General features: G+C 45.3%; 1 protein-coding gene and 1 non-coding gene across 5 annotated transcripts in view; both read left to right on the forward strand.

The window, feature by feature from the left end:
• Positions 1-2,384: 2,384 nt before the first annotated feature.
• On the forward strand, positions 2,385-2,458 carry trnar-ucu (transfer RNA arginine (anticodon UCU)). Its single transcript has one exon. It is a non-coding gene; the product is annotated as a tRNA-Arg (tRNA).
• A 2,589-nt stretch (positions 2,459-5,047) lies between these two features.
• LOC115157494 (cell adhesion molecule 3) overlaps positions 5,048-27,144 on the forward strand; it is an 89,244-nt gene continuing 67,147 nt past the window's right edge. For all 4 annotated transcript variants that reach the window (XM_029705792.1, XM_029705795.1, XM_029705796.1 and 1 more), the window contains exons 1-2: positions 5,048-5,289; positions 6,874-7,073. In XM_029705792.1, the coding sequence (XP_029561652.1) occupies positions 6,980-7,073 (94 nt within the window). In that variant the 5' untranslated portion in view covers positions 5,048-5,289; positions 6,874-6,979. The remainder of the gene's footprint in view (positions 5,290-6,873; positions 7,074-27,144) is intronic.

Consider the following 27,144-nt stretch of genomic DNA (forward strand, 5'->3'; position numbering starts at 1 on the left):
AATACATTATCACTGAGATGGTCAACGCGATAACTTATACGCTGAGTGTACAAAACATTAACACCTTCCTGATATTGAGTTGCACAGCCCCTCCTCTTTTGCCCCTCAGAACAGCCTCAATTTGTTGGGACATGGACTCTACAAGGCATCAATCCCCACAGTTGTGTCAAGTTGGCTGAATGTCTTTCGGGTGGTGAACAATTCTTGACACAGACGGGAAAGTGTTGAGCGTGAATAACCCAGCAGCGTTGCAGTTCTTGACACAAACCGGTGTGTCTGGAACCTACTATCATACCCCCCCCGTTCAAAGGCACTTCAATATTTTGTCTTGCCCGTTCACCCTCTGAACGGCACACACAATCCATGTCTCAATTGTCTCAAGGCTTAAAAATCATTTAACCAGTCTCCCCTTCCTCTACACTGATTTGAAGTAGATTGAACAAGTGACATCAATAAGGGATTATTCATTTCACCTGTGTTCATTTGGTCAGTCCGTCATGGAAAGGGCAGTTGTTTTGTGCACTGTATTTTGGTTTAATGCACAGCTTGTGTCTTAAAATTATGTTGTCATTTTGCATGTGTGCATTTTCAGAAGAACACACATTGCCAACATTATTGCTTAGTATGATTGTTGTAAATGTCCTTTCTAATACTGAAGGCAAATTCAAATCCGGACTTGAAGACTGTTTTCTTTTTTTCCTTTGTAATCAAGAACTGATTTTCACTTGGGAGGACACTAAATGGGTGCAATAGTATTTTATAAAAGATGATGGAACACTGATTTGCATGATGGAACACTGATTTGCATGATGGAACACTGATTTGCATGATGGAACACTGATTTGCATGATGGAACACTGATTTGCATGATGGAACACTGATTTGTATTCCTTCATTTTTTAAAAATCCAATCAAACATGGCCAAATGTAAAAGCTTAAGTGCTCAGCCTAGGCTATTTATATCCTGTATATTGTCATGTTTTTGTGTGTGAAAATGTATAGTTTCTTCATTCTCAATGGAAGCACAGAGTAGGCTACCTGACGCCGTTTAGTTTGCTCGGAGGGGGGGGCGCAGAATCGCCAAGATGAGAGCTCATTTTATCGGATGCATTTCTGATATTTACAAGTTATATTAAATTATTACAAATACAGTTATAATCATATTTTACAGATGGAGCCTTGTGTGTTGGGCAGTTATGTCACATGACCTGGGTTTTAACATTTTATATTTAAAGCTTTTTCATCAAACTGTCCCCTTTTCATGTCAGATCCAGCACCATCCTCAGACAATTGCTTTCATTTTTTTGTGTAATTATCATTTCTGGAAAAGGCATAAAAAAAATAAAGGTTAAAATGTAGTTCATGTGACATGATATCCTGAAACACAGGTCCATGTTTATAGAGCACATATATTGGTCTGCATTGCATACATTTTACTCTGAGGCTGAAGGAATTCGGCTTGGCCCGTAAAACTCTCACAAACTTTTACAGATGCACAATTGAGAGCATCCTGTCGAGCTGTATCACTGCCTGGTACAGCAACTGCACCGCCGCACCCGCAGGGCTCTCTAGAGGGTGGTGCGGTCTGCCCAACGTATCACCGGGGAGCACACTGCCTGCCCTCCAGGACACCTACAGCACCCGATGTCACAGGAAGACCAAAACGTTCATTAAGGACATTAACCACCCTAGCCACGGCCTGTCCACCCCGCCCGCTATCATCCAGAAGGCGAGGTCAGTAAAGGTGCATCAAAGCAGGCACCGAGGGAATAAAAAACAGCTTATTCTCAAGGCCATTAGACTGTTATATAGCCATCACCAGCCAGCTACCATCCGGTTACTCAACTCTGCACCGTCGAGGCTGCTGCCCTTTGTACATAGACATGGAATCACTGCACTTTAATAATGGACCACTAGTCACTTTAATGTTTACATACTGATTTAGTCATTTCATATGTATATACTGTACTCTACTGTATTTTAGTCAATCCCGCTCCGATATCGCTCATCCTAATATTTATATATTTCTTAATTCCATTACTTTTAGATTTGTGTGTATTGTTGTTAATTGTTAGATACTACTTCACTGTTGGAGCTAGGAACTAAAGCATTCGCTACACCCGCAATAACATCTGCTAAATATGTGTATGCGACCTATACAATTAGATTTGATTTATAGAGGACATCAAAGACGTTCGCTTATCCCTCAGATGAAACAAACAGGGACTGATATCGCCATCTTGGCGCTGAATAGGGATGCGCACCTATCGGTCTGTCCCGGAACCGCAGCCAAGTGGTCCTGATGCTGCGTTATATCATGAGGATGGTCAATACGGTTAGAAAGGCGGAATATAAACACGCTTTTCATCCAATGGTGAGACTCAGTCTCTGTGGCGCAATGGAATAGCGCGCTGGACTTCTAATCCAGAGGCTCCGGGTTCGAGTCCCGGCAGAGATGGGTTTGCTAAGGAGCTGGTCTGCTTTTTAGAAAAAAGACATTTACTAAATTGGCCAATTGAAGCATACTTTTTAATTGCATTATACAAGCAATTGTGTCCATTCGAATGTATGCTTAGTATCTCACTGTGGAACTGCATACACCGCTTAGATAATGCCATTTTTTATATAAAATGAAACATGTAATCTCCATAACAGATAGATGCTTTTGGGTTTCTCCCGCCCACACATAGGCTAGTGTATTCCACTCCCAATCACTTCTCATCGCAGCACCGGGATATCGTTATCAGGGATGTATGCACTCTGTAGGCTGACTCCCCTCATCAAACACTTTAGCTCAACATCTTGTTAAGTCCCGACACCCATCTCTTTCCATTCACCCCCCCCCCCCCCCTTATCATTTCTTTCATGTGATCTGAATTCATTCACACATTCATCCACAAGTCAATATAATATAGGCTATAGGCCTACCCTCTCGGACTGCCAGTATGTGAAAAATTATGATATTTTTAATTATAGGCAATAATGAGTGTCTTTTAATTATAAATTTGGCCTAAGCCATATTTTACAAAACAATTAACAAAAACACACATTGAACATAGGACTTATTACAAACACACACACGCGCCTGTTTGCAATTGTATTTATTTTTTATTACACAAATTAAATAGTAGACTATTCTAAGTCTAAAACATCATCATAATAATCATCATAATCACTAAATAGCCCAAATGACATATAGGACACTGTATGTTGCTGATGAGGATACATATAGGAAAGCGCGCGCAACGACAACTCCTGTCGGTGTGCTTCTGTTTTCAGCACCCGGAGTTGTCCTGCACTCTCATGCTCCGTCTGTGACTTTCTGTTGTTGTTGTATAGAGCCTTGAATTTCAACAACCACATTTGAATTATAACGGATGTATAAAAGCTGGAATGAGTAGCCATAAGAAGGCCTATGTCTATATTTAATTTTAAACAGAGGCATTACATTTAGCAAAAAAAGCCATTCCTGCTGCTACTTCAGCGGTCTGGTGATGCCCTCTCCTATCCCCGCCCAGTTTAAGATTGGTTTTGTTCCTGCCTCCTGCTTGTCGCCTACGGTGATAGGGCTTTTCGTGCCGCCGCGCCATCCACCATTTTAACCCCATGTCTCCCCCTACACACGAACTAATCCGCATGCAAAACTAATCCTTAATCCCCTCGCGAGTTGAACGCCCCCCACCCCACCCCACCCACCCTCCTCCACTGAACACCCACCAGTACAGTCTGTCGGGCCTTGAGCGTTGTGACTCCACTCAGAAAGACAACGTCTCGCCCTGTCAGTCAAAAAGGCTACTCCCTAACGGAAAGCAGAGAAAAACATTGATTCATGACTGATGTAGCTAGACCTAACTCTCATCTATGGGCATTGGGGACTAGCCTACTACCACCACATAGGCTATTACATCTATAATAATAGAGAAACTAGATAACAGACGAACAATTCAGAAAAAAAACAATTAGCCTATTATTTTTCTATGATATGTCAAATAACATATTTGGACATAGGATACAGTCTATATGAATATGATATTCCCTTTTTCTTTCTCCAATATACACTATATGACCAAAAGTATGTGGACACCTGGTTGTCAAACATCTCATTCCAAAATCATGGGCATTAATATGGAGTGGAGACTGCTAAAACAGCCTACTATAACATCATTTTTTATTACACATAGTGTATATTAGTGTACATAGTGTATATTGGAGAAAGAAAAAGGGAGATGTCATATTCATATACGTCTCATTCCAAAATCATGGGCATTAATATGGAGTGGAGACTGCTATAACAGACTGCTATAACTAAGGGGCCTGAACCATGAAAAACAGCCCCAGACCATCATTCCTCCTCCACCAAACATTACAGTTGGCACTATGCATTCTGGTAGGTAACGTTCTCCTGGCATCCGCCAAACACAGATTAGTACGTCGGACTGACAGATGGTGAAGTGTGATTCATCACTACAGAAAACGCGTTTCCACTGCTCCAGAGTCCAATGGTGACAAGCTTTACACCACTCCAGCCGATGCTTGGCATTGCACATGGTGATCTTAGGCTTGTGTGCAGCTGCTTGGCCATGGAAACCCATTTCATGAAGCTCCCAATGAACAGTTCTTTGTGCTGATGTTGCATCCAGAGGCAGTTTGGAACTCGTTAGTGAGTGTTGCAACAGAATACAGACTATTTTTATGCACTACATTGGCGGTCCCCTTCTGTGAGCTTGTGTGGCCGACCACTTTGCGGCTGAGCTGTTGTTGCTCCTAGATGTTTCCACTTCACAATAACAGCACTTACAGTTGACCCGGCAGCTCTGTTTGGCTGTGGAGATTGCATGGCCTGTGCTCGATTTTATACACCTGTCATCAACGGGTGTGGCTGAAATAGCCAAATCCACTGATTTGAAGGGGTGTTCACATACTTTTCTATAGTGTATCTATCTCTATCTTTCCCTGCATGTATATCCCTCTCCCAGGCAGTATGCTCTTGCCCTGTTATCCGAATGGTATTAAAGTCCCCTCCCCCTCGCTCCCTCCCCCTCCACACGCCACCTCCTTTCTTTCAGACAGACTGTTTTTGCTGCAGTAAACGGTAGCCGTGGAGAGAGAGAGGGAACAGCTAGAAAAACAACAATCCGAAGAAGGAAGGAAAAAGTCAATATAGACAGATCCAGGGAGGCATCAGAGCAAGCGCCAGTTTTTCCTGCAATACAGGGACCACTTCCAGAACCAACGGCGACAAATAGCCTATCCGTTCAGGATCGCGAATCCAGAGGCAGGCCTATTTCGGTGTGTATACTGTTATGTCCCTAACAATATTATTGTTGTTGACTGTGTCCGAGTTGTAACAAACGATCGACACCTGTCACTGTTGTAAATACTATGCTTTCGTGTCCTGGAATGTTCCTGCGTGCGCCTCGCTCAGTAGCCTTGGTTACTGGCAGGTGCTGGAGGTAAAGCATTATCTTGAACCGGGAATACAATACTAGATGCGTTGTATAATTTAGTGCGAATATGCTTTTTGTTCTTGGGACTGTAGGCTACGTTACGCCTCGCCATCTCTCCCCTGCCTTTCTTGCATGCAAGGCTTTTATCATTGGTCGTGTTGCTACAATCTACAACGGTGTGCGCCTTCATTTCTACGTATAGTCTACGAGGTGTCCCTCTGATTACCATTGCACAGGGCTAATTTCCTTTACTGAGAAAAAGGTGTAGGCAGGCTAGGGAAAGGAGTAGGCGCGATAAACCATACCGGGCTCTTTTCTCGGTTCTACGCGGCATCCAGCAGCATTGCAGGTGCCTTATAGGCTGTAGCAGTGGTTCCCATCATTTTTTCGGTTACTGTAGCCTGTCACTAACTGCATGTTGCTCTGCCCGAGTCCCCCTGAAATACCCCCTCATGTGCATTCTATCAGTAGACCTATGGTCTCATGAGACTTCTCAAGTACCCCCTTTGGACAGGCCAAGTACTCCCAGGGGTCCTAGTACCTAAGGTTAGGAACCACTGGACTATAGGACCTATCTTTAGATTGGATTTATCCAACCCCTTAAAGGCAATTAGTGGTGATCAGCACCAACGTAATTCTTCCTCGACACACTCTTCTCTAATGGCTCCAACAACAAGAAACACATCCCCCCCTCATCATATCCCCGCCCTGTTCGCCCGCCCGTCTGTCCCACCGGCAACCTCTCTCTAGCCATGGCACGCGCTGAACCGAATGGTAAAGGATCATTTCACGGATAGATCCTAGCCTTGGCTCGACCGCCATGTGAGGCTATTTCAGTGTGTGTGTGTGTGTGTGTGTGAGAGGCTGAGGGTATTATAGTGACACATTGTGTGCTACATCTGTGTCATGTGAAGAGAGAATCACCGTCAGGCAATTCTCAGCGGGCGACAGGTGCAAGCGTTTTGCTGTCTATTCCGGCGTTTTGCTTGGCCAACAAGGGGGATTTGGATTTGGTTCATTTGTGATATTTGTAATTAACAAGAGTTGTTTTGGGCCCAGAAAACATCCCACTTATACTCAGAGCTTGAATACATTTAGACATCAATTGAATACATTTAGGGTAATGACAGCCCACACTGATTTTCCGCCTTTAGTGATTTAGAACGTTGCCTTTTACGGTGGTAGGCTCGATCACCGCGTCGCTCCCGGTACGATATGACACAGGCAGCAGATGTACGAAACCCACGGAGAAGCGCGTGAGCAACGATGTCCAAAAGTGCATTAAACACCGGCCAACCGATCAGAACGCAACCAATTAATCCCGAACGGCTTGGTCTTGTTTTTTCGCCCTCCTCCCGCAGGTACCGCCAGTGCTATTCTCTTCTCCCCCCACAGGTAACACTCCGGTGCTCCTCTCCCCCCGCAGGTAACACTCCAGTGCTCCTCTACTCTGCCGCTCAGGTAACACTCCCGTGCTCCTCTCCCCTGCGCCCTGCCTAACCCTCCTGAGGATTGAGACGAACCAACCAACCATGGCATTCCCTTCTTACCTGGTCCCAAATCTATGGACTCTGACTTTATTGACACTACTGGCAGCCTCTGTTCAGAGCAACTTCATTGTCTTTGGTAAGAATCTCACTCATCCCCTCTAGGCTAGTCTCACCTTTCTCTACTCTCACCCTCTTCTACTCTCATCTTCTACTGTCACCCTCCTCTACTGTCACCCTCCTTTACTCTCAGCCTCCTCTTGTCTCACCCTCCTCTAGTCTCACCCTCTACTGTCACCCTCCTCTACTGTCACCCTCCTCTACTGTCACCCTCCTCTACTGTCACCCTCCTCTAGTCTCTCCCTCTACTGTCACCCTCCTCTAGTCTCACCCTCCTCTTCTGTCACCCTCCTCTACTGTCACCTTCCTCTAGTCTCACCCTCCTCTTCTGTCACCCTCCTCTAGTCTCACCCTCCTCTTCTGTCACCCTCCTCTAGTCTCACCCTCTACTGTCACCCTCCTCTAGTCTCACCGTCCTCTAGTCTCACCCTCTTCTGTCACCTTCCTCTAGTCTCACCTTCCTCTAGTCTCATCCTCCTCTAGTCTCACCCTCCTCTAGTCTCACCTTCCTCTAGTCTCACCCTCCTCTAGTCTCACCCTCCTCTAGTCTCACCCTCCTCTAGTCTCACCCTCTTCTGTCACCTTCCTCTAGTCTCACCCTCCTCTAGTCTCACCCTCCTCTAGTCTTACCCTCCTCTAGTCTCACCCTCCTCTAGTCTTACCCTCCTCTAGTCTCACCCTCCTCTAGTCTCACCCTCTTCTGTCACCTTCCTCTAGTCTCACCTTCCTCTAGTCTCACCTTCCTCTAGTCTCACCCTCCTCTAGTCTCACCCTCCTCTAGTCTCACCCTCCTGTAGTCTCACCCTCTTCTGTCACCTTCCTCTAGTCTCACCTTCCTCTAGTCTCACCCTCCTCTAGTCTTACCCTCCTCTAGTCTCACCCTCCTCTAGTCTTACCCTCCTCTAGTCTCACCCTCCTCTAGTCTCACCCTCTTCTGTCACCTTCCTCTAGTCTCACCTTCCTCTCGTCTCACCTTCCTCTAGTCTCACCCTCCTCTAGTCTTACCCTCCTCTAGTCTCACCCTCCTCTAGTCTTACCCTCCTCTAGTCTCACCCTCCTCTAGTCTCACCCTCTTCTGTCACCTTCCTCTAGTCTCATCCTCCTCTAGTCTTACCCTCCTCTAGTCTCACCCTCCTCTAGTCTCACCCTCCTCTAGTCTTACCCTCCTCTAGTCTCACCCTCCTCTAGTCTCACCCTCCTCTAGTCTCACCTTCCTCTAGTCTCACCCTCCTCTAGTCTCACCCTCTTCTGTCACCTTCCTCTAGTCTCACCTTCCTCTAGTCTCATCTTCCTCTAGTCTCACCCTCCTCTAGTCTCATCCTCCTCTAGTCTCACCCTCCTCTAGTCTCACCCTCTTCTGTCACCTTCCTCTAGTCTCACCTTCCTCTAGTCTCACCTTCCTCTAGTCTCACCTTCCTCTAGTCTCATCTTCCTCTAGTCTCACCCTCCTCTAGTCTCACCCTCCTCTAGTTTCACCTTCCTCTAGTCTCACCTTCCTCTAGTCTCACCTTCCTCTAGTCTCACCTTCCTCTAGTCTCACCCTCCTCTAGTCTCACCCTCCTCTAGTCTTACCCTCCTCTAGTCTCACCCTCCTCTAGTCTCACCCTCTTCTGTCACCTTCCTCTAGTCTCACCTTCCTCTAGTTTCACCTTCTTCTAGTCTCATCCTCCTCTAGTCTCACCTTCCTCTAGTCTCACCTTCCTCTAGTCTCACCTTCCTCTAGTCTCATCTTCCTCTAGTCTCATCTTCCTCTAGTCTCACCCTCCTCTAGTCTCACCTTCCTCTAGTCTCACCTTCCTCTAGTCTCACCTTCTTCTAGTCTCACCCTCCTCTAGTCTCACCCTCCTCTAGTCTCACCCTCCTCTAGTCTTACCCTCCTCTAGTCTCACCCTCCTCTAGTCTCACCCTCCTCTACTGTCACCCTCCAGTATCTTCTACTATATCCTGTTGACGTCAGTGTTTTAGTTGTTACTGTGTTATTACAAGGTAGTCACCAAGCCCCTTTCCCCCGAACTCCAATGGAATTTCTGCTGTTGTTTTTGAAGAATGTGTGTGATTTACACTTGCACAGGTTGGCCTGTGCTCTGCCTCTCTCTGATAGGATACACACACATTATTGTGTAAGGCTGGTATGATCATTAGAGTCATAGAGGTTTGATTAGGAGAGCCCTCAATGGAGACAATATGGTACACACACACACACACACACACACACACACACACACACACACACACACACACACACACACACACCTCTATCAATAAAAAACCCTACGATTGGCAGGAAACCATCTTTTCCTATTAATTGATTTGAGCAGTCATTGTTGACCGATTGGGGTTAGATAAAAGCACATAGTTTCTCTCCCTGTTCCACATTACTATCTCACAGATTAACCACTGTAACAGTCTCACAGATTAACCACTGTAACAGTCTCACAGATTAACCACTGTAACAGTCCCACAGATTAACCACTGTAACAGTCCCACAGATTAACCACTGTAACAGTCCCACAGATTAACCACTGTAACAGTCCCACAGATTAACCACTGTAACAGTCCCACAGATTAACCACTGTAACAGTCCCACAGATTAACCACTGTAACAGTCCCACAGATTAACCACTGTAACAGTCCCACAGATTAACCACTGTAACAGTCCCACAGATTAACCACTGTAACAGTCTCACAGATTAACCACTGTAACAGTCTCACAGATTAACCACTGTACCAGTCCCACAGATTAACCACTGTAACAGTCTCACAGATTAACCACTGTAACAGTCTCACAGATTAACCACTGTAACAGTCTCACAGATTAACCACTGTAACAGTCTCACAGATTAACCACTGTAACAGTCCCACAGATTAACCACTGTAACAGTCCCACAGATTAACCACTGTAACAGTCTCACAGATTAACCACTGTAACAGTCTCACAGATTAACCACTGTAACAGTCCCACAGATTAACCACTGTACCAGTCTCACAGATTAACCACTAACAGTCCCACAGATTAACCACTGTAACATTCTCACAGATTAACCACTGTAACAGTCTCACAGATTAACCACTGTAACAGTCCTACAGATTAACCACTGTAACAGTCTCACAGATTAACCACTAACAGTCCCACAGATTAACCACTGTAACAGTCTCACAGATTAACCACTGTAACAGTCTCACAGATTAACCACTGTAACAGTCTCACAGATTAACCACTGTAACAGTCCCACAGATTAACCACTGTAACTGTCCCACAGATTAACCACTGTAACTGTCCCACAGATTAACCACTGTAACAGTCCCACAGATTAACCACTGTGACAGTCCCACAGATTAACCACTGTAACAGTCTCACTAATCCCATAGAGTAACCACCGTAACAGTCACAAATCCCACAGATTAACACCTGTAACTGTCTCACAGATTAACCACTGTAACAGTCCCACAGGTTAACTACTAACAGTCCCACAGATTAACCACTTTAACACTCTCACTAATCTCACAGATTAATCATTGTATCAGTCCCACAGATTAACCACTGTAACAGTCCCACAGATTAACCACTGTAACTGTCTCACAGATTAACCACTGTAACTGTCTCACAGATTAACCACTGTACCAGTCACTAATCCCACAGACTAACCACTGTAACAGTCTCACCAATCCCACAGAGTAACCACTGTAACAGTCTCACTAACACTACAAAACAGTACCCTATATAATTTTTTTTATATGTATATATTTTTTTATGTATTTTGTATTTATTCAGACAGTGGGCTACATAGAGAGGGGGAGACAGATGAAGGTTTTATTAGAAATGGGCATCTTGGACCGGGGAGCGATCCCTGGTTTCCCATGCAGGGATTACATGTGGACTAGAGTTGGCAGTGTTACTTATTCAGCCCAACTCAGACACACAGTAGCCTATATTATCTCATGTCAATATGCTCACTCTTGCAGATGTGATGTGCACCCACACAGAACCCCAGGAATTTAAAAGCATGCAAACACACGCACCTACTTTAACTACATCAGCTGTTTTTACTGTCTGTTGTTGAATTATGCATAATTGTATTTTTTCTGTGCTTCTGCATGTGAAATGAGGATAGAGCAGTTTGGAGGAGTTGTCAATGTGAGTCAGTGAGAAGCTGTACTGTATACTGCTGGGGGTAACAATGGTAAACAAACTTCTGCAGATACTGAGATGAGGGCTTGTCCCAAGTGCCACCCGATTCCCTATATAGGGCACTACATTTGACCAGGGCCAATAGAGCTCCGGTTAAAAGTAGTGCACTACGTAGGGAATAGGGTGGCACTTAGGACGTAACCGAGGTCAGTGTTGGGAACATGCTAATGAAATCAAATAGAAATGAAGATTGCAATTATCAAAATTATTATCAAATTCAAGACATTGATGAGATGCAAAAAGATAATCAAGCCCTGATGTCTGAACCTGAGAGGGCGTAGACTTTATAATGTGTGTGGTTCTTCATGTGGAGCTTATTTTGTCAATTCAACACGAGTTTGCAATTTGCACGTATTGTATGGATTTGCATGTATTGCAAAAAGGACTTCTCGCATTCAGAAATATGTCACATTCGATTAGGGTTTGTATTGGTGCAGAATTGACCATGCAAGAACAAACCGATGGAATCACTGGCCTTTGTTGTTTGTTGCTAAGAGTGGTTTTGCACTACTGTCCATCAACTGGGAGTCATAGATCTTGGTTGTCTAGTCGTTTTTTCTGTGATTGGTACATACATACATACATACATAAAAAAAAAGTTTTACTTTTCAATTCATGATATGGAGTATTGCCATTGATTCTTGAATAATCTAACTGATTTTTGGGCTTTACATTTCTCCAGACCCATCCTTTAGCTGTTTACCATAACATGGTGTAACCATGGGTTACTGCTTTGTTGTTTTTCTAATCTCAGGTTTCCCCTTTTAAAGGGTACATGTGGCTTAATGTTGTGTGTCCGACCGAAACTATGACACAGCTGTTCTGCCTGGTAACTGGGTGTCTGCACCCCAAATGGCAACCTATTCCCTATGTAGTGCACTACTTTTGACCAGAGGCTCATGGGGGGGGTTTAAGGTGCTCTTTGGGATGCAGACCTAGATATATGGAGAGAAGGGCAGATGGAGAGGAATGGGAGAGAGGCTCCAATAATGGCCGGTGAATGGGCAGTTCATTTTAAATGGCTCGAACAGAAGGGCCTACTTAGCATAAATAATGCAATGTTATGTTTCAGAGAGGAAAAAACGATTAGTATGGCAGATCAATGACTACAGATCAACGATCAGATGCACCAAGCCTGTCTGTCACTACAACATGTCTCAAAATCTATACTGCTTCTTTCAAGCTTTCAAAACCTCTGTGTTATTGCTGTGTCTTGTTTTCATCCTCCCCAAAACAAAATGCTCATCAATAATATTAGCAAAACAATACAAGTGAGAGCTCACATATGTCAGCGACTCGGCGCTCATTTAAACATTTGATGCGGAAGGAATCCCCATATGAGCAGCGTGTCAAAGTCAGAGAAGAACAGCGCTGTTTGTCTGTGCTGGGCCCCTATAGAGAGAGTCTCTAATTATGTACAGTATCTATTTTCCACAGCTGGATGTGCAGTGGAGCAGTTCAACTGGACTGGCTCTCTGAAGGCTACAGATTAGAGCTGTGATTGGCCAAGACTGAGTACCAAACGGTACCCTATTCCCTATATAGTGCACTACTTTTGACCAAAGCCTTATGGATAAACTATGGACCCTGGGTAAAAGTAGTGCACTATATAGGGAACAGCGTACCATTTGGAACGCAACTCTCTTCTGTATCACTAACCAAGTTATCTCAGGCCAGGATGTCGTGGCCACCCTCTGTAGCACTCATAAGCACACAGCATGACACACACACACACACACACTGGCCTCCCGTCACTGACCGTGCCCCTTCTCAGTGGAGACCTCAGGGAATATTGTCTGTGAACCAAATGGCACCCTATTCCCTGTGTAGTGTACTTCTTTTAGCAAGGGCTCATAAGGCCATTGGAACCAGGGCCCATAGGGCTCTGGTCAAAATAGTGCACTATATAGGGAATAGGGTGCTATTTCAGACACACGCATTGTGTCATCTCAAGACCACAACACAACGTGATTAATGGTTTATTTTCCTCAGTGTATTCTCTCTCGCGTCTGGGCAGCGGACTGCTGGATTGAGTGGGGCAGAGAGAGGCTGCACTTCCAGCTGTGACCAATAATGAATACAGATGAAAGGATGGGCATGATGGGTGTAGACCAATCATTAATGTGGGTGAGATTTACAGGCCGGAGGGAGGGAGGGAGGGAAGGCAGGAAGGAGGGAGGGAAGGCAGGAGGGAGGGAGGGAGGGAAGGCGGGAGGGAGGGAATGCGGGAGGGAGGGAAGGCAGGAGGGAGGGAAGGAGGGAGGGAAGGCAGGAGGGAGGGAGGGAAGGCAGGAGGGAGGGAGGGAGGGAGGGAGGGAGGGAAGGCGGGAGGGAGGGAAGGGGGAGGGAGGGAAGGCAGGAGGGTGGGAAGGAGGGAGGGAAGGCGGGAGGGAGGGAGGGCCTCTGTGTTCTGTGCCAGCAGTTCGCTTTAGTTTGCTCAGGGAATCGGGCTCTGGCAGAACACAGGCCTCCAGAAAGAACCACTCATTTCCAGTTTGGGCTATTTATTGTTGATGACTGGCTGACTGAGTGTTGGTCCTAAATGGCACCCTAGTCCCTGTATAGTGCACTACTTTTGACCAGAGAAAATATAGGGAATAGGGTGCCGTTTTGAGATACAGCTCTGGTTCTGTATCGCTAACCTAGTTACGTCAGGCCAGGGTGACGTCCTGTTTGTTGACTGTCTATTTGCGTCCCAAATGGCATGATGTTCCCTATATAGTGCACTACTCTGGTCAAAAGTAGTGCACTATATAGGGAATAGGATGCCATTTGAGAGGCAGATGCTGACTGGGCATCCTGTGTGCCAGCCAGACCAGGCCAGGGCTGATGGGAAACATATCGCTAAGTACGCCCCAAATGGACGGTCTCTTGTCATAAGTAGTGTACTAAATAGGGAATAGGGTGCCATTTGGGATGAAGACTAATACACAGACAGGTCTGGTACCTCCACAATAGGCAGGCAGGCAGGCAGGCCGGCCGGCCGGCAGGCAGGCAGGCTCTACCTATCCTGTCAGCAATGATGACTGATAAGCAATATTAACTCATTAACAACTGGAGAACAAGAAGCCTGAGGCCCTAGTTATTTTGTTGAATTACTGGCTAGTGACTGTGACATTAATATGAAGCTTTTTCATTGCCCTCTAACTCTCTCTCTACTCTTGACGGCCCAGGCCACTGGTTTCCCAACCTGCGTGCGTACTGGATGTATCAAGAGTAGGATAAGTGCTGATTTGGGACCAGTTTTGTTGTTTATAGATCACAAGTGAAAAGGTTACATTGACATGGAAAGAACTGATCCTAGATCTCTACTCTGGATGGACCCGCCCAGACCACTGGTATCCAATTCATCCCTATTCTCCACCTTTCTTCCAAAGTGTGCACTTGCACACTTCCTTTCATAGATTTAAAAGCATTGCATTGGTGTAATCATTGGCTAAAGGAAGTTATTTTGAATCCATGACAGGAAGAGTGAGTGAGAGACAGAGTGATTGAGAGAGTGAGAGACAGAGTGATTGAGAGAGTGAGAGACAGAGTGATTGAGAGAGTGAGAGACAGTGAGTGAGAGAGTGAGAGAGTGAGTGAGTGAGAGAGAGACTGAGTGAGAGAGAGAGAGACTGAGTGAGTGAGAGACAGAGTGAGTGAGAGACAGAGTGAGTGAGTGAGAGACAGAGTGAGTGAGTGAGAGACAGAGTGAGTGAGTGAGAGACAGAGGGAGTGAGTGAGAGACAGAGGGAGTGAGTGAGAGACAGAGGGAGTGAGTGAGAGACAGAGGGAGTGAGTGAGAGACAGAGGGAGTGAGTGAGAGACAGAGTGAGTGAGTGAGTGAGTGAGAGACAGAGTGAGTGAGTGACAGAGTGAGTGAGTGACAGAGTGAGTGAGTGACAGAGTGAGTGAGTGACAGAGTGAGTGAGTGACAGAGTGAGTGAGAGACAGAGTGAGTGAGTGAGAGACTGAGTGAGTGAGTGCGTGAGAGACTGAGTGAGTGAGTGAGTGAGTGAGTGAGTGACAGACAGACAGACAGACAGACAGACAGACAGACAGACAGACAGACAGACAGACAGACAGACAGACAGACAGACAGACAGACAGGCTGAGTGAGTGAGACTGAGAGACAGAGAGAGAGAGAGAGAGAGAGAGAGAGAGAGAGAGAGAGACTGAGTGAGTTTACCGGTCTGAGGCCAAACCACACGACTAATAACATTGGACACAATCTCATCCTGGAATATCCAAGGCCTGAGGTCATCTGCCTTTGGCCTAAAGAGCAGGAACCTGGACTTCAACAAATAAATCAGAAATACATACATTGTCTTCCTACAAGAAACATGGTTTAGAGGAGATGGACCCACTGGCTGCCCTCTAGGTTACAGAGAGCTGGTAGTCCGATTAACCAAACTACCAGGTGTGAAACAGGGAAGGGACTCAGGCGGTATGCTCATTTGGTATAGAGCAGATCTAGCTCACTCTATTAAATTAATCAAAACAGGAACATTTTACATTTGGCTAGAAATTCAAAAGGAAATGATCTTAACAGAGAAAAATGTCCTCCTGTGTGCTACCTACAATTATTCCCCCACTAGAATCCCCATACTTTAATGAAGGCAGCTTCTCCACCCTGGAGGGGGAAATCAATCATTTCCAGGCCCAGGGACATGTACTAATCTGCGGCGATCTAAATGCCAGAACTGGACAAGAACCTGACATCCTCAGCACACAAGGGGACAAACACCTACTTGGAGGTGACAGCATTCCCTCCCCCATATGCCCCCCCTAGGCACAACTACGACAACATAACTAACAAAACGGGTCACAACTCCTGCAGCTCTGTCACATGCTGGGTATTTACATAGTCAATGGTAGGCTTTGAGGGGACTCCTACGGTAGGTACACTTATAGCTCATCTCTTGGCAGTAGTACTGTAGACTACTTTATCACTGACCTCAACCCAGAGTCTCTCAGTGTTCACAGTCAGCGCATTGACACCCCGATCAGATCACAGCAAAATCACAGTCTACTTGAACAGAGCTATGCTCAATCATGAGGCATCAAAGCCAAAGGATCTGAATAATATTAAGAAAGGCTATAGATGGAAGGAAAGTAGTGTGGAAAATTACCAAAAAACTATTAGCCAACAACACATTCAATCCCTTTTAGACAACTTCCTGGACAAAACGTTCCACTGTAATAGTGAAGGTGTAAACTTGGCAGTAGAAAACCTAAACAGTATATTTGACCTCTCAGCTTCCCTGTCAAATCTAAACATTTCAAACAGAAAACCAAAGAAAATTAACAACAATGACAAATGGTTTGATGAAGAATGCAAAAACCCAAGAAAGAAATTGAGAAACCTATCCAACCAAAAGCATAGAGACCCAGAACCTGAATCTACACCTTCACTATGGTGAATCACTAAAACAATACAGAAATACACAACAGAAAAAGAAGGAACAGCGTGTCAGAAATCAGCTTAAAGAAAATTTAAGAATCCATAGACTAACCACTTCTGGGAAAATTGAAAAACACTAAATAAACGACAACACGAAGAGTTATCTATCTAAAATGGAGATGTATGGGTAAACCACTAACTACAGTGGGATATGCGTCAACAGCAACCTTGGGAAAATCCTCTGCATTATCATTTACAGCAGACTTCAAATCAAAGTTTATTTGTCATGTGCGCCAAATACAACAGGTGTAAACCTTACAGTGAAATGCTTACTTATAGGCTCTAACCAATGGTGAAAAAAGGTGTTAGGTGAACAATAAGTGTAAACAATGTACTGAGCAAATGTCAAATTTGCTTTTTACCAAATTACCGTGCGACAGTCCACATATCCACCCTGCACACCCTAATTGACAAACAAACAAACCAAAACAAAGGCAAAGTCTTCTCATGCTTTGTTGATTTCAAAAAAGCCTTTGACTCAATTTGCCATGGGGGACTGCTATACAAATTGATGGAAAGTGATGTTGGGGGAAAACATACGACATAAAATCCATGTACACAAACAACAAGTGTGCGGTTAAAATGTAAAAAAAACACACATTTCTTCCCACAGGGCCGTGGGGTGAGACAGGGATGCAGCTTAAGCCCCACCCTCTTCAACATATATATATCAACGATTTGGCGAGGGCACTAGAATAGTATGCAGCAACTGGCCTCACCCTACTAGAATCTGAAGTCAAATATCTACTGTTTGCTGATGATCTGGTGCTTCTGTCCCCAATCCTGGAGGGCCTGCAGCAGCACCTAGATCTTCTGCACAGATTCTGCCAGACCTGGGCCCTGACAGTAAATCTCAGTAAGACAAAAATAATGGTGTTCCAAAAAAGATCCTGTTGCCAGGACCACGAATACAAATTCCATCTAGACACCGTTGCCCTAGAGCACACAAAAAACGATACATACCTCGGTTTAAACAGCACCACAGGTAACTTCCACAAAGCTGTGAACGATCTGAGAGACAAGGCAAGAAGGGCCTTCTATGCCATCTATAGTAACATAACATTTGACATACCAGTTAGGATCTGGCAAAAAAAACACTTGAATCAGTTGTAGGACCCATTGCCCTTCATGGTTGTGAGGTCTGGGGTCCGCTCACCGACCAAGAATTCACTAAATGGGACAAACACCAAATTGAGACTCTGCATGCAGAATTCTGCAAAAATATCCTCAGTGTACAATGTAAAACATCAAATAATGCATGCAGAGCAGAATTAGGTCGATACCCGCTAATTATCAAAATCCAGAAAAGAGCTGTTAAAATCTACAACCACCTAAAAGGAAGCGATTCCCAAACCTTCCATAACAAAGCCATCACCTACAGAGAGATGAACTTGGAGAAGAGTCCCCTAAACAAGCTGGTCCTGGGGCTCTGTTCACAAACACAAACACACCCCACAGAGCCCCAGGACAGCAACATGACTAGACCAAACCAAATCATGTGAAAACAAAAACGTAATTACTTGACACATTGGAAAGAATTAACAAAAAAACAGAACAAACTAGAATGCTACTTGACCCTAAACAGAGAGTACACAGTGGCAGAATACCTAACCACTGTGACTGACCCAAACTTAAGGAAAGCTTTGACTATGTACAGACTCAGTGAGCATAGCCTTGCTATTGAGAAAGGCTGTTGTAGGCAGACCTGGCTCTCAAGAGAAGACAGGCTGTGTGCAAACTGCCCACATAATGAGGTGGAAACTGAGCTGTACATCCTAACCTCCTGCCAAATGTATATATATGCATAATATGACATTTGAAATGTCTTTATTATTTTGGAACTTCTGTGAGTGTAATGTTTACTGTTAATTTGTTTATTTCACTTTTGTACTTTATCTACTTCACTTGCTTTGGCAATGTTAACATATGTGTCCCATGCCAATAAAGTCCTCAAATTGAATTGAATTGAATTGCAGAGCGAGACGGAGGTAGAGAGATGCAGAGAGAGACGGGGGTAGGGAGATGCAGAGAGACTGAGGTAGAGAGATGCAGAGAGAGACGGAAGTAGAGAGATGCAGAGAGAGACGGAGGTAGAGAGATGCAGAGAGAGAGAGATGCAGAGAGAGAGAGACGGAGGTAGAGAGATGCAGAGAGAGAGATGCATAGAGAGAGAGGGCGAGAGAGAGACTGAGGTAGAGAGATGCATAGAGAGAGAGAGATGCAGAGAGAGGGCAAGAGAGAGAGCGAGACTGAGGTAGAGAGATGCAGAGAGAGAGAGAGACTGAGGTAGAGAGATGCAGAGAGAGAGACTGAGGTAGAGAGATGCAGAGAGAGATACTGAGGTAGAGAGATGCAGAGAGAGAGAGAGAGAGACTGAGGTAGAGAGATGCAGAGAGAGAGAGGGCGAGAGAGAGACTGAGGTAGAGAGAGACTGAGGTAGAGAGATGCAGAGAGAGAGTCTGGCTGAGCTGATTTTCCATTAGTTTCAGCAGCTGATTAACTGACCTGACTACAGTCACAGTAACAACACCTGTCTCTTTCCCCGATGAATCACACTTTGAGTGCATCCCAAATGGAACCCTATTCCCTATATAGTCTATGGTCAAAAGTAGTGCACTATATAGAAAATAGGGTGCCACTTTGTACACATCCTTGGATCAGCACTCGTCTCTATTTGCACCAGACTCTAAAATACCCAAATGATTACTCCCATCTTATTATCAGGATGGCTGAACCTTTATGTGATGATTGATTAAGCTCCAAGCAACACAACAACTATAAACAGACAGACGTATCGACAGTGGATCATTTCCATTGAGCCAAAAGCAGAACATGCGTCCTAAATGGCATCCTATTCCAATATAGTGCCGATAGGGCCCTGGTCAAAAGTAGTGCACAATATAGGGAAAGGGGTGCCATTTGGTATTCAACAAATGTTATCATCATCTCCAGGTTTGACTCTGACCTGTTATTTCCTGACACATACGTCAGTCAGCCTGGCATGTGAGACACAGCTAAGCGCCCGGGTCTGGTGTGATAATGGTTTAAAAAAGTCAGAAAAGGAAGCCAAATGACACATGCACTCACTTGTTTCAATAACATCTGATCTGAGAGGCAGCAGTATAGCTCTCGGTTTCTAAACAAGAAGAAACCCCTTTAGACCTTGTCAATCCAAGTCAGATCCCATCACATCCACTCAGGCTATCTCAGATTACATCACAACAACAAGCAATAATGTTGAGCACTCTTGAGATTGTTGTCGAGACGGACGCAGGCAGCAGTTGCAGCACTCAAGAGTTTTTACCTCGTGTGTGAGGGAGGGGGAGTGTGAGGGAGGGAGGGCCATGTCAATCTATGGGAGGGAGGGCGGTAGAAAATCGAGCCGTGTTAGCAGAACTGTCAGCTGTGAGCTGGCCGACCGTTCAGAAAGGCGTTTTGATGAAAGGAACACTGAGGCTGGAAATTCATCAGTGGCTCTTTTGAAACGCTAGCGTCATTGTGCAGCAGGCAGAGTCTGGGTGCTGTCCTGCTTTTCAGCAATGTTTCCTTTCATTGTGCCGGCCTTGCGGTGCGGTGGAATGGTCCTCTGGCTCTTTTCATTGTTTGCTGTTGGGCTTAAATCACCAAGGTATCCTGTCGTTGCAGCAAGGCTAGAAAGAAGCAGGAACAAACTCTAGGGATGTTTCTCTGTCTTAAACCCATCACTGTGTGTGGCTCTGAAATGGCAGCCTATTCCCTATGTAGTGCACTACTTTTGACCAGAGTCCTGGTCTAAAGTAGTGCACTACATAGGGAATAGGCTGCCATTTGGGATGCATTCTTTATCTGAACCAATCACTGTGTTGTGTTCCAGTGATGTCATCAGATGGCTGTATCGTGGACCTCAGCTGTCACGCCCTGATCTGTTTCACCTGTCCATGTGCTTGTCTCCACCCCCCTCCAGGTGTCGCCCATCTTCCCACTTATCCTCTGGGTATTTAGACCTGTGTTTTCTGTCTGTCTGTGCCAGTTCGTCTTGTTTGTTCAAGTCAACCAGCGGTTTGCCTCGGCGCCTGCTTTTCCGCAGTCTCTCGGTTTCCACTTGTCCTCCAGGTTTTGACACTTGCCTGTCCTGACTCTTAGCCTGCCTGTTATCATGTACTTTGGCCCCACTACTCTGGGTTATAGACCTCTGCCTGACCTGGGCCTGCCTGTTGTCCTGTACCTTGGCCCCACTACTCTGGGTTACAGACCTCTGCCTGACCTGGGCCTGCCTGTTGTCCTGTACCTTGGCCCCACTACTCTGGGTTACAGACCTCTGCCTGACCTGGGCCTGCCTGTTGTCCTGTACCTTGGCCCCACTACTCTGGGTTACAGACCTCTGCCTGACCTGGGCCTGCCTGTTGTCCTGTACCTTGGCCCCACTACTCTGGGTTACAGACCTCTGCCTGACCTGGGCCTGCCTGTTGTCCTGTACCTTGGCCCCACTACTCTGGGTTACAGACCTCTGCCTGACCTGGGCCTGCCTGCCGTCCTGTACCTTCGCCCCACTACTCTGGGTTACAGACCTCTGCCTGACCTGGGCCTGCCTGTTGTCCTGTACCTTCGCCCCACTACTCTGGGTTATAGACCTCTGCCTGACCAGGGCCTGCCTGTTGTCCTGTACCTTGGCCCCACTACTCTGGATTATCGACCCCCTGCTTGCCTTGACCTGTCGTTTGCCTCCCCCCTGTTGTTGCAATAAACATTGTTTCTTCAACACGGTCTGCACTTGGGTCTTACCTGAAACCTGATATCAGCACAGTGTTTGTATTGATTAGATGGCTGTATTGTGGACCTCAGCACAGTGTTTGTATTGATTGGAGCATTTCTCCGTCAGTGCAGGGTTCCCCAGAGTGTGTCCTCCATCCAATGAATGCATGGCTGTGTTGTTGTTTACCACGGTTCGGTTTTTCTGATGAAAGCGTGGTTGTTTGGAGGAACTCAGTCATCAATGGGCTTTTCTGATGAGGTTGTCAATGTGTGGTTTGACTTATCAATATGCCTTTTTTGTTGTTGAAGGAAATGCTTTGTGCTGTAGACCTAACTCAACAGTGATGAGCATGGTGGAAAACCCAGTGATGAGCATGGTGGAAAACCCAGTGAGGAGCATGGTGGAAAACCCAGTGATGAGCATGGTGGAAAACCCAGTGATGAGCATGGTGGAAAACCCAGTGATGAGCATGGTGGAAAACCCAGTGATGAGCATGGTGGATAACCCAGTGATGAGCATGGTGGATAACCCAGTGATGAGCATGGTGGAAAACCCAGTGATGAGCATGGTGGATAACCCAGTGATGAGCATGGTGGATAACCCAGTGATGAGCATGGTGGATAACCCAGTGATGAGCATGGTGGAAAACCCAGTGATGAGCATGGTGGATAACCCAGTGATGAGCATGGTGGATAACCCAGTGATGAGCATGGTGGATAACCCAGTGAGGTGCATGTTGATGAATGCAGCAGTACAGCCAGCGCTGTGGTGTAACTCTGCAGTGTTTCTCAGCTCCTAAAGACAAACAAAGCCAAATATGCGTTTCTAATCTCTGTGCTGAATGAAACTGAAACAAAGAGGAGGAACACAGATACAGAAGCCTGGACACACACAAGATAAGCTGATTATAGGGGAGAGAGGAGAGAGAGACACACAGAGAGACAGAGAGAGAGAATTTGTTGTTCGTCTGATCCTCCTCTGGAATATGACACTATCTAAAAAGGGAAAGCATTGTGTGAATATCATTGTGTTAATGTGTTAATGTAATCACACACCAGTCGTTTCACCTGTTCTACCCACTATACATACAGTACAAGGCATTACCTTCATTACAGGTGTACATGCTAAATATACAGCTAATTAAATTTAATGAGATTTACTTAGAAAATAATATGCTCCCCTCATAAGCCTCTTATCCCTGCATGAACATCTACTACACAAGTGCACACATACACACACACACACACACACACACACACACACACACACACACACACACACACAACACTCATCTTTTTCATTCACTCTCACTGTCACAGCCTACTAGGCACATTATTTGAAATCCTCTCTGTGCTCACACACACCAAGACAAACATTAAGTCGCTCTGTCTTGCCCCCCTCTCTCTCTCTGTCCCTCCCCCTCTCTCTTTCTCTCTCTCTCTCTCTCTCTGTCCCCCCTTCTCTCTTGTTCTATGGCTTAAACATTATTCCATAAATGTGTGTGTCGAATACAGACACAGAGAAACTCAGACTCACTCATACATTCTTAAAATAATTTTATTGTTCAAACAGAAATCCTCAATTGATTCCAGCAGCTGTTCTGTTGGCTGGAAGGCGAGACTGCCGTCTCTCTGTGTGCATAACACTGGAGTGTTTGATATCTAACATTTACCAAAGTGCTTGCTTGTCAATTTTTTTAAATAAACGGATGTCCTAGGACGCTCTTTGTCCCAAATGCCACCCTATCCTGATTTAGTTCACTACTTTTGACCAGAGCCATCACTAAATATTTGTATGTAATCTTTATTTAAGAACAAATTCTTATATACAATGACGGCCTACCCCGGACGATGCTGGGCCAATTGTGCACTGCCCTATGGGACTCCAATCACGGCCGGTTGTGAAACAGCCTCCAATCTAACCAGGGACTGTAGTGACGCCTCTTGCACTGAGATGCAGTGCCTTAGACCGCTACGCCACTCTGGATAAGGAATACGGTGCCATTCAGGACACAACCTGAAATGCACAGTAATTTAAAAAGTCTTCAGACTCTCTCTGTTGGAGGTGGAAAACAGTCAGAGAAAGTGAGAATTATTGAAATACTTTATTAATGGGACATGTAGGCCGGGTTTTTGGACCGATTTAACTCTTCTTCTCACATTTTCATAAACTCAGCAAAAAAAGAAACACCCCTTTTTCAGGACCCTGTCTTTCAAAGATAATTCGTAAAAATCCAAATAACTTCACAGATCTTCATTGTAAAGGGTTTAAACACTGTTTCCCATGCTTGTTCAACGAACCATAAACAATTAACGAACATGCACCTGTGAACGGTCGTTAAGACACTAACAGCTTACAGACGGTAGGCAATTAAGGTCACAGTCATGAAAACCTAGGACACTAAAGAGGCCTTTCTACTGACTCTGAGAAACACCAAAAGAAAGATGTGAAGAGTCCCTGCTCATCTGCGTAAACATGTCTTAGGCATGCTGCAAGGAGGCATGAGGACTGCAGATGTGGCCGGGGCAATAAATTGCAATGTCCGTACTGTGAGACGCCTAAGACAGCGCTACAGGGAGACAGGACGGAGAGCTGATTGTCCTCGCAGTGGCAGACCACGTGTAACAACACCTGCACAGGATCGGTACATCCGAACATCACACCTGCGAGACAAGTACAGGATGGCAACAACAACTGCCCGAGTTACACCAGGAACGCACAATCCCTCAATCAGTGCTCAGACTGTCCGCAATAGGCTGAGATAGGCTGGACTGAGGGTTTGTAGGCCTGTTGTAAGGCAGGTCCTCACCAGACATCCCCAGCAGCAATGTCGCCTATGGGCACAAACCCACCGTCGCTGGACCAGACAGGACTGGCAAAAAGTGCTCTTCACTGACGAGTCGCGGTTTTGTCTCACCAGGGGTGATGGTCGGATTCGCGTTTATCGTCGAAGGAATGAGCGTTACACCGAGGCCTGTACTCTGGAGCGGGATCGATTTGGAGGTGGATGGTCCGTCATGGTCTGGGGCGGTGTGTCACAGCATTATCGGACTGAGCTTGTTGTCACTGCAGGCAATCTCAACGCTGTGCGTTGCAGGGAAGACATCCTCCTCCCTCATGTGGTACCCTTCCTGCAGGCTCATCCTGACATGACCCTCCAGCATGACAATGCCACCAGCCATACTGCTCGTTCTGTGCGGGATTTCCTGCAAGACAGGAATGTCAGTGTTCTGCCATGGCCAGCGAAGAGCCCAGATCTCAATCCCATTGAGCACGTCTGGGACCTGTTGGATCGGAGGGTGAGGACTAGGGCCATTCCCCCCCAGAAATGTCCATGAACTTGCAGGTGCCTTGGTGGAAGAGTGGGGTAACATCTCACAGCAAGAACTGGCAAATCTGGTGCAGTCCATGAGGAGGAGATGCACTGCAGTACTTAATGCAGCTGGTGGCCACACCAGATACTGACTGTTACTTTTGATTTTGACCCCCCCTTTGTTCACGGACACGTTATTCAATTTCTGTTAGTCACATGTCTGTGGAACTTGTTCAGTTTATGTCTCAGTTGTTGGATCTTGTTATGTTCATACAAATATTTACACATGTTAAGTTTGCTGAAAATAAACACAGTTGACAGTGAGAGGATGTTTATTTTTTTACTGAGTTTATTTCTACTTGGACACACTCCTAACCTAGTCAATATGATATTAACTCTCCCGTAAGATTTACTAGCCCAAGATGAGGTGCTGCCTCGCCCCCCCATTTTCGAGAGGACCATTTGAGCATGTCAAGTGGAATTTTCATTGTTCTTCTCAATAGTAGGAGTACTTGTAAACAACGGATACTAGGCCTCCGGTCCTAACCCTCAATTACTGTCAATTGGTCTATGTAGTTAGTATCTCTCTTTGTGAATAAAACTAAATCTCCAATTCGCACTCGCTCACTCACTCACGTACTCACTAACTCATTCATTCACTCATCCACTCATCCATCCACTCATCCACTCATCCACCCATTCATTCATTCACTCATCCACTAACTCATTCATTCACTCATCCACTCATCCATTCATTCATTTATTCATCCATCCATTCATCCACTCATTCATTCATCCACTCATCCACTCACCCACTAACTCATTCATTCACTCATCCACTCATCCATTCATTCATTCATCCATTCATCCACTCATTCATTCATCCACCCATCCACCCATCCACTAACTCATTCATTCACTCATCCACTCATCCATTCATTCATTCATTCATTTATCCACTCATTCATTCATTCACTCATCCACTCATTCATTCATTCATTCATTCATTCATTCATTCATCCACTCATCCACTCATCCACTCCCTCTACATCTGTAGTTTAATTTGATCATCATGAACATAGTGTCTCAGTTTCCTACCTTTTATTAGGTCATCTTGCAATTGTTTGCTATTAGCATAATTTAGCAACATTTTAATAAATGAACATAATTGAACATGAAGTTACTTATGATTAATCTAATAAGTAGCATGTTCCCGTCTGCAGTTCATTGATTCATGTGCCTGGGGCTAACTTGAGTATCTCTAGCCAGTAGTCTATTATATCTGAATGAATGAAAGGGCACCATGAACACAACTAAACCATTCCCCTTTAGGCAGATGTGTTTTTGATGAAACCAAGGCTGACGGTTTATCTGCGACGCCTCATTCTTTCCTCTCTTCAATTAATATTTTAAAAACAATATTGTGATTTATTCATGTTGCACTGTTCAATATTCTAAGCTATTTTAATGTTATTATGACATATACTGTATATTATTATGATGAGTCTGTTGGTGTATTGGTTTGTTGTGCTATAGTCTCTAACCCATGTGAGGCTGTCTTCTGTCTGTTCAGAGCCTAGGTAGCCGACAGCTCTAACTCTGGTTGTGTTGTTTTGCTTCTGTCTGCTGCTGCTGCCGATGTTGTTTTGTAATGTTCTGACATTTCAGTCTTTATTACCTGACTTGACTACTACCACTTTCTCATCTTGGTCTGTGATAGCAGTGAGAGCTTTATCGGTTTAAATCAGGTTTTGGGACAGGGGTTGGTTTTCTTTACTGGGTTGTGTGCTCTGGGACTGTAAGCGCCTCAGAGTAGGAGGGCTGATCTAGGCCTTTCATAATGTATTTGATTACAGGGACAGGGAGGACCAGATCCCAGATCAGTACTCTTTGTGAATACGGGCCCTGATCTTGGGTTGGTGTTCAGGTAAACATTATTGTTTTTATTGTGTACTAGTATCCTAGTCCGGGTTTTATGTTGTGGATTGGAAACGGTATATAGAACAGGGTGAGTAGTAGTGGGATTCCCTGGGTGAGTAGTAGTGGGATTCTCTGGGTGAGTAGTAGTGGGATTCTCTGGGTGAGCACTAGTGGGATTCTCTGGGTGAGCACTAGTGGCATTCTCTGGGTGAGTAGTAGTGGGATTCTCTGGGTGAGCAGTAGTGGGATTCCCTGGGTGAGTAGTAGTGGGATTCTCTGGGTGAGCAGTAGTGGGTTTCTCTGGGTGAGCAGTAGTGGGATTCTCTGGATGAGTAGTAGTGGGATTCTCTGGGTGAGCAGTAGTGGGATTCTCTGGGTGAATAGTAGTGGGATTCTCTGGGTGAATAGTAGTGGGATTCTCTGGTTGAGTAGTAGTGGGATTCTCTGGGTGAGTAGTAGTGGGGTTCTCTGGGTGAATAGTAGTGGGATT

Source organism: Salmo trutta, chromosome 21 (assembly GCF_901001165.1).
Source record: "Salmo trutta chromosome 21, fSalTru1.1, whole genome shotgun sequence".
NCBI classification, from domain to species: domain Eukaryota; kingdom Metazoa; phylum Chordata; class Actinopteri; order Salmoniformes; family Salmonidae; genus Salmo; species Salmo trutta.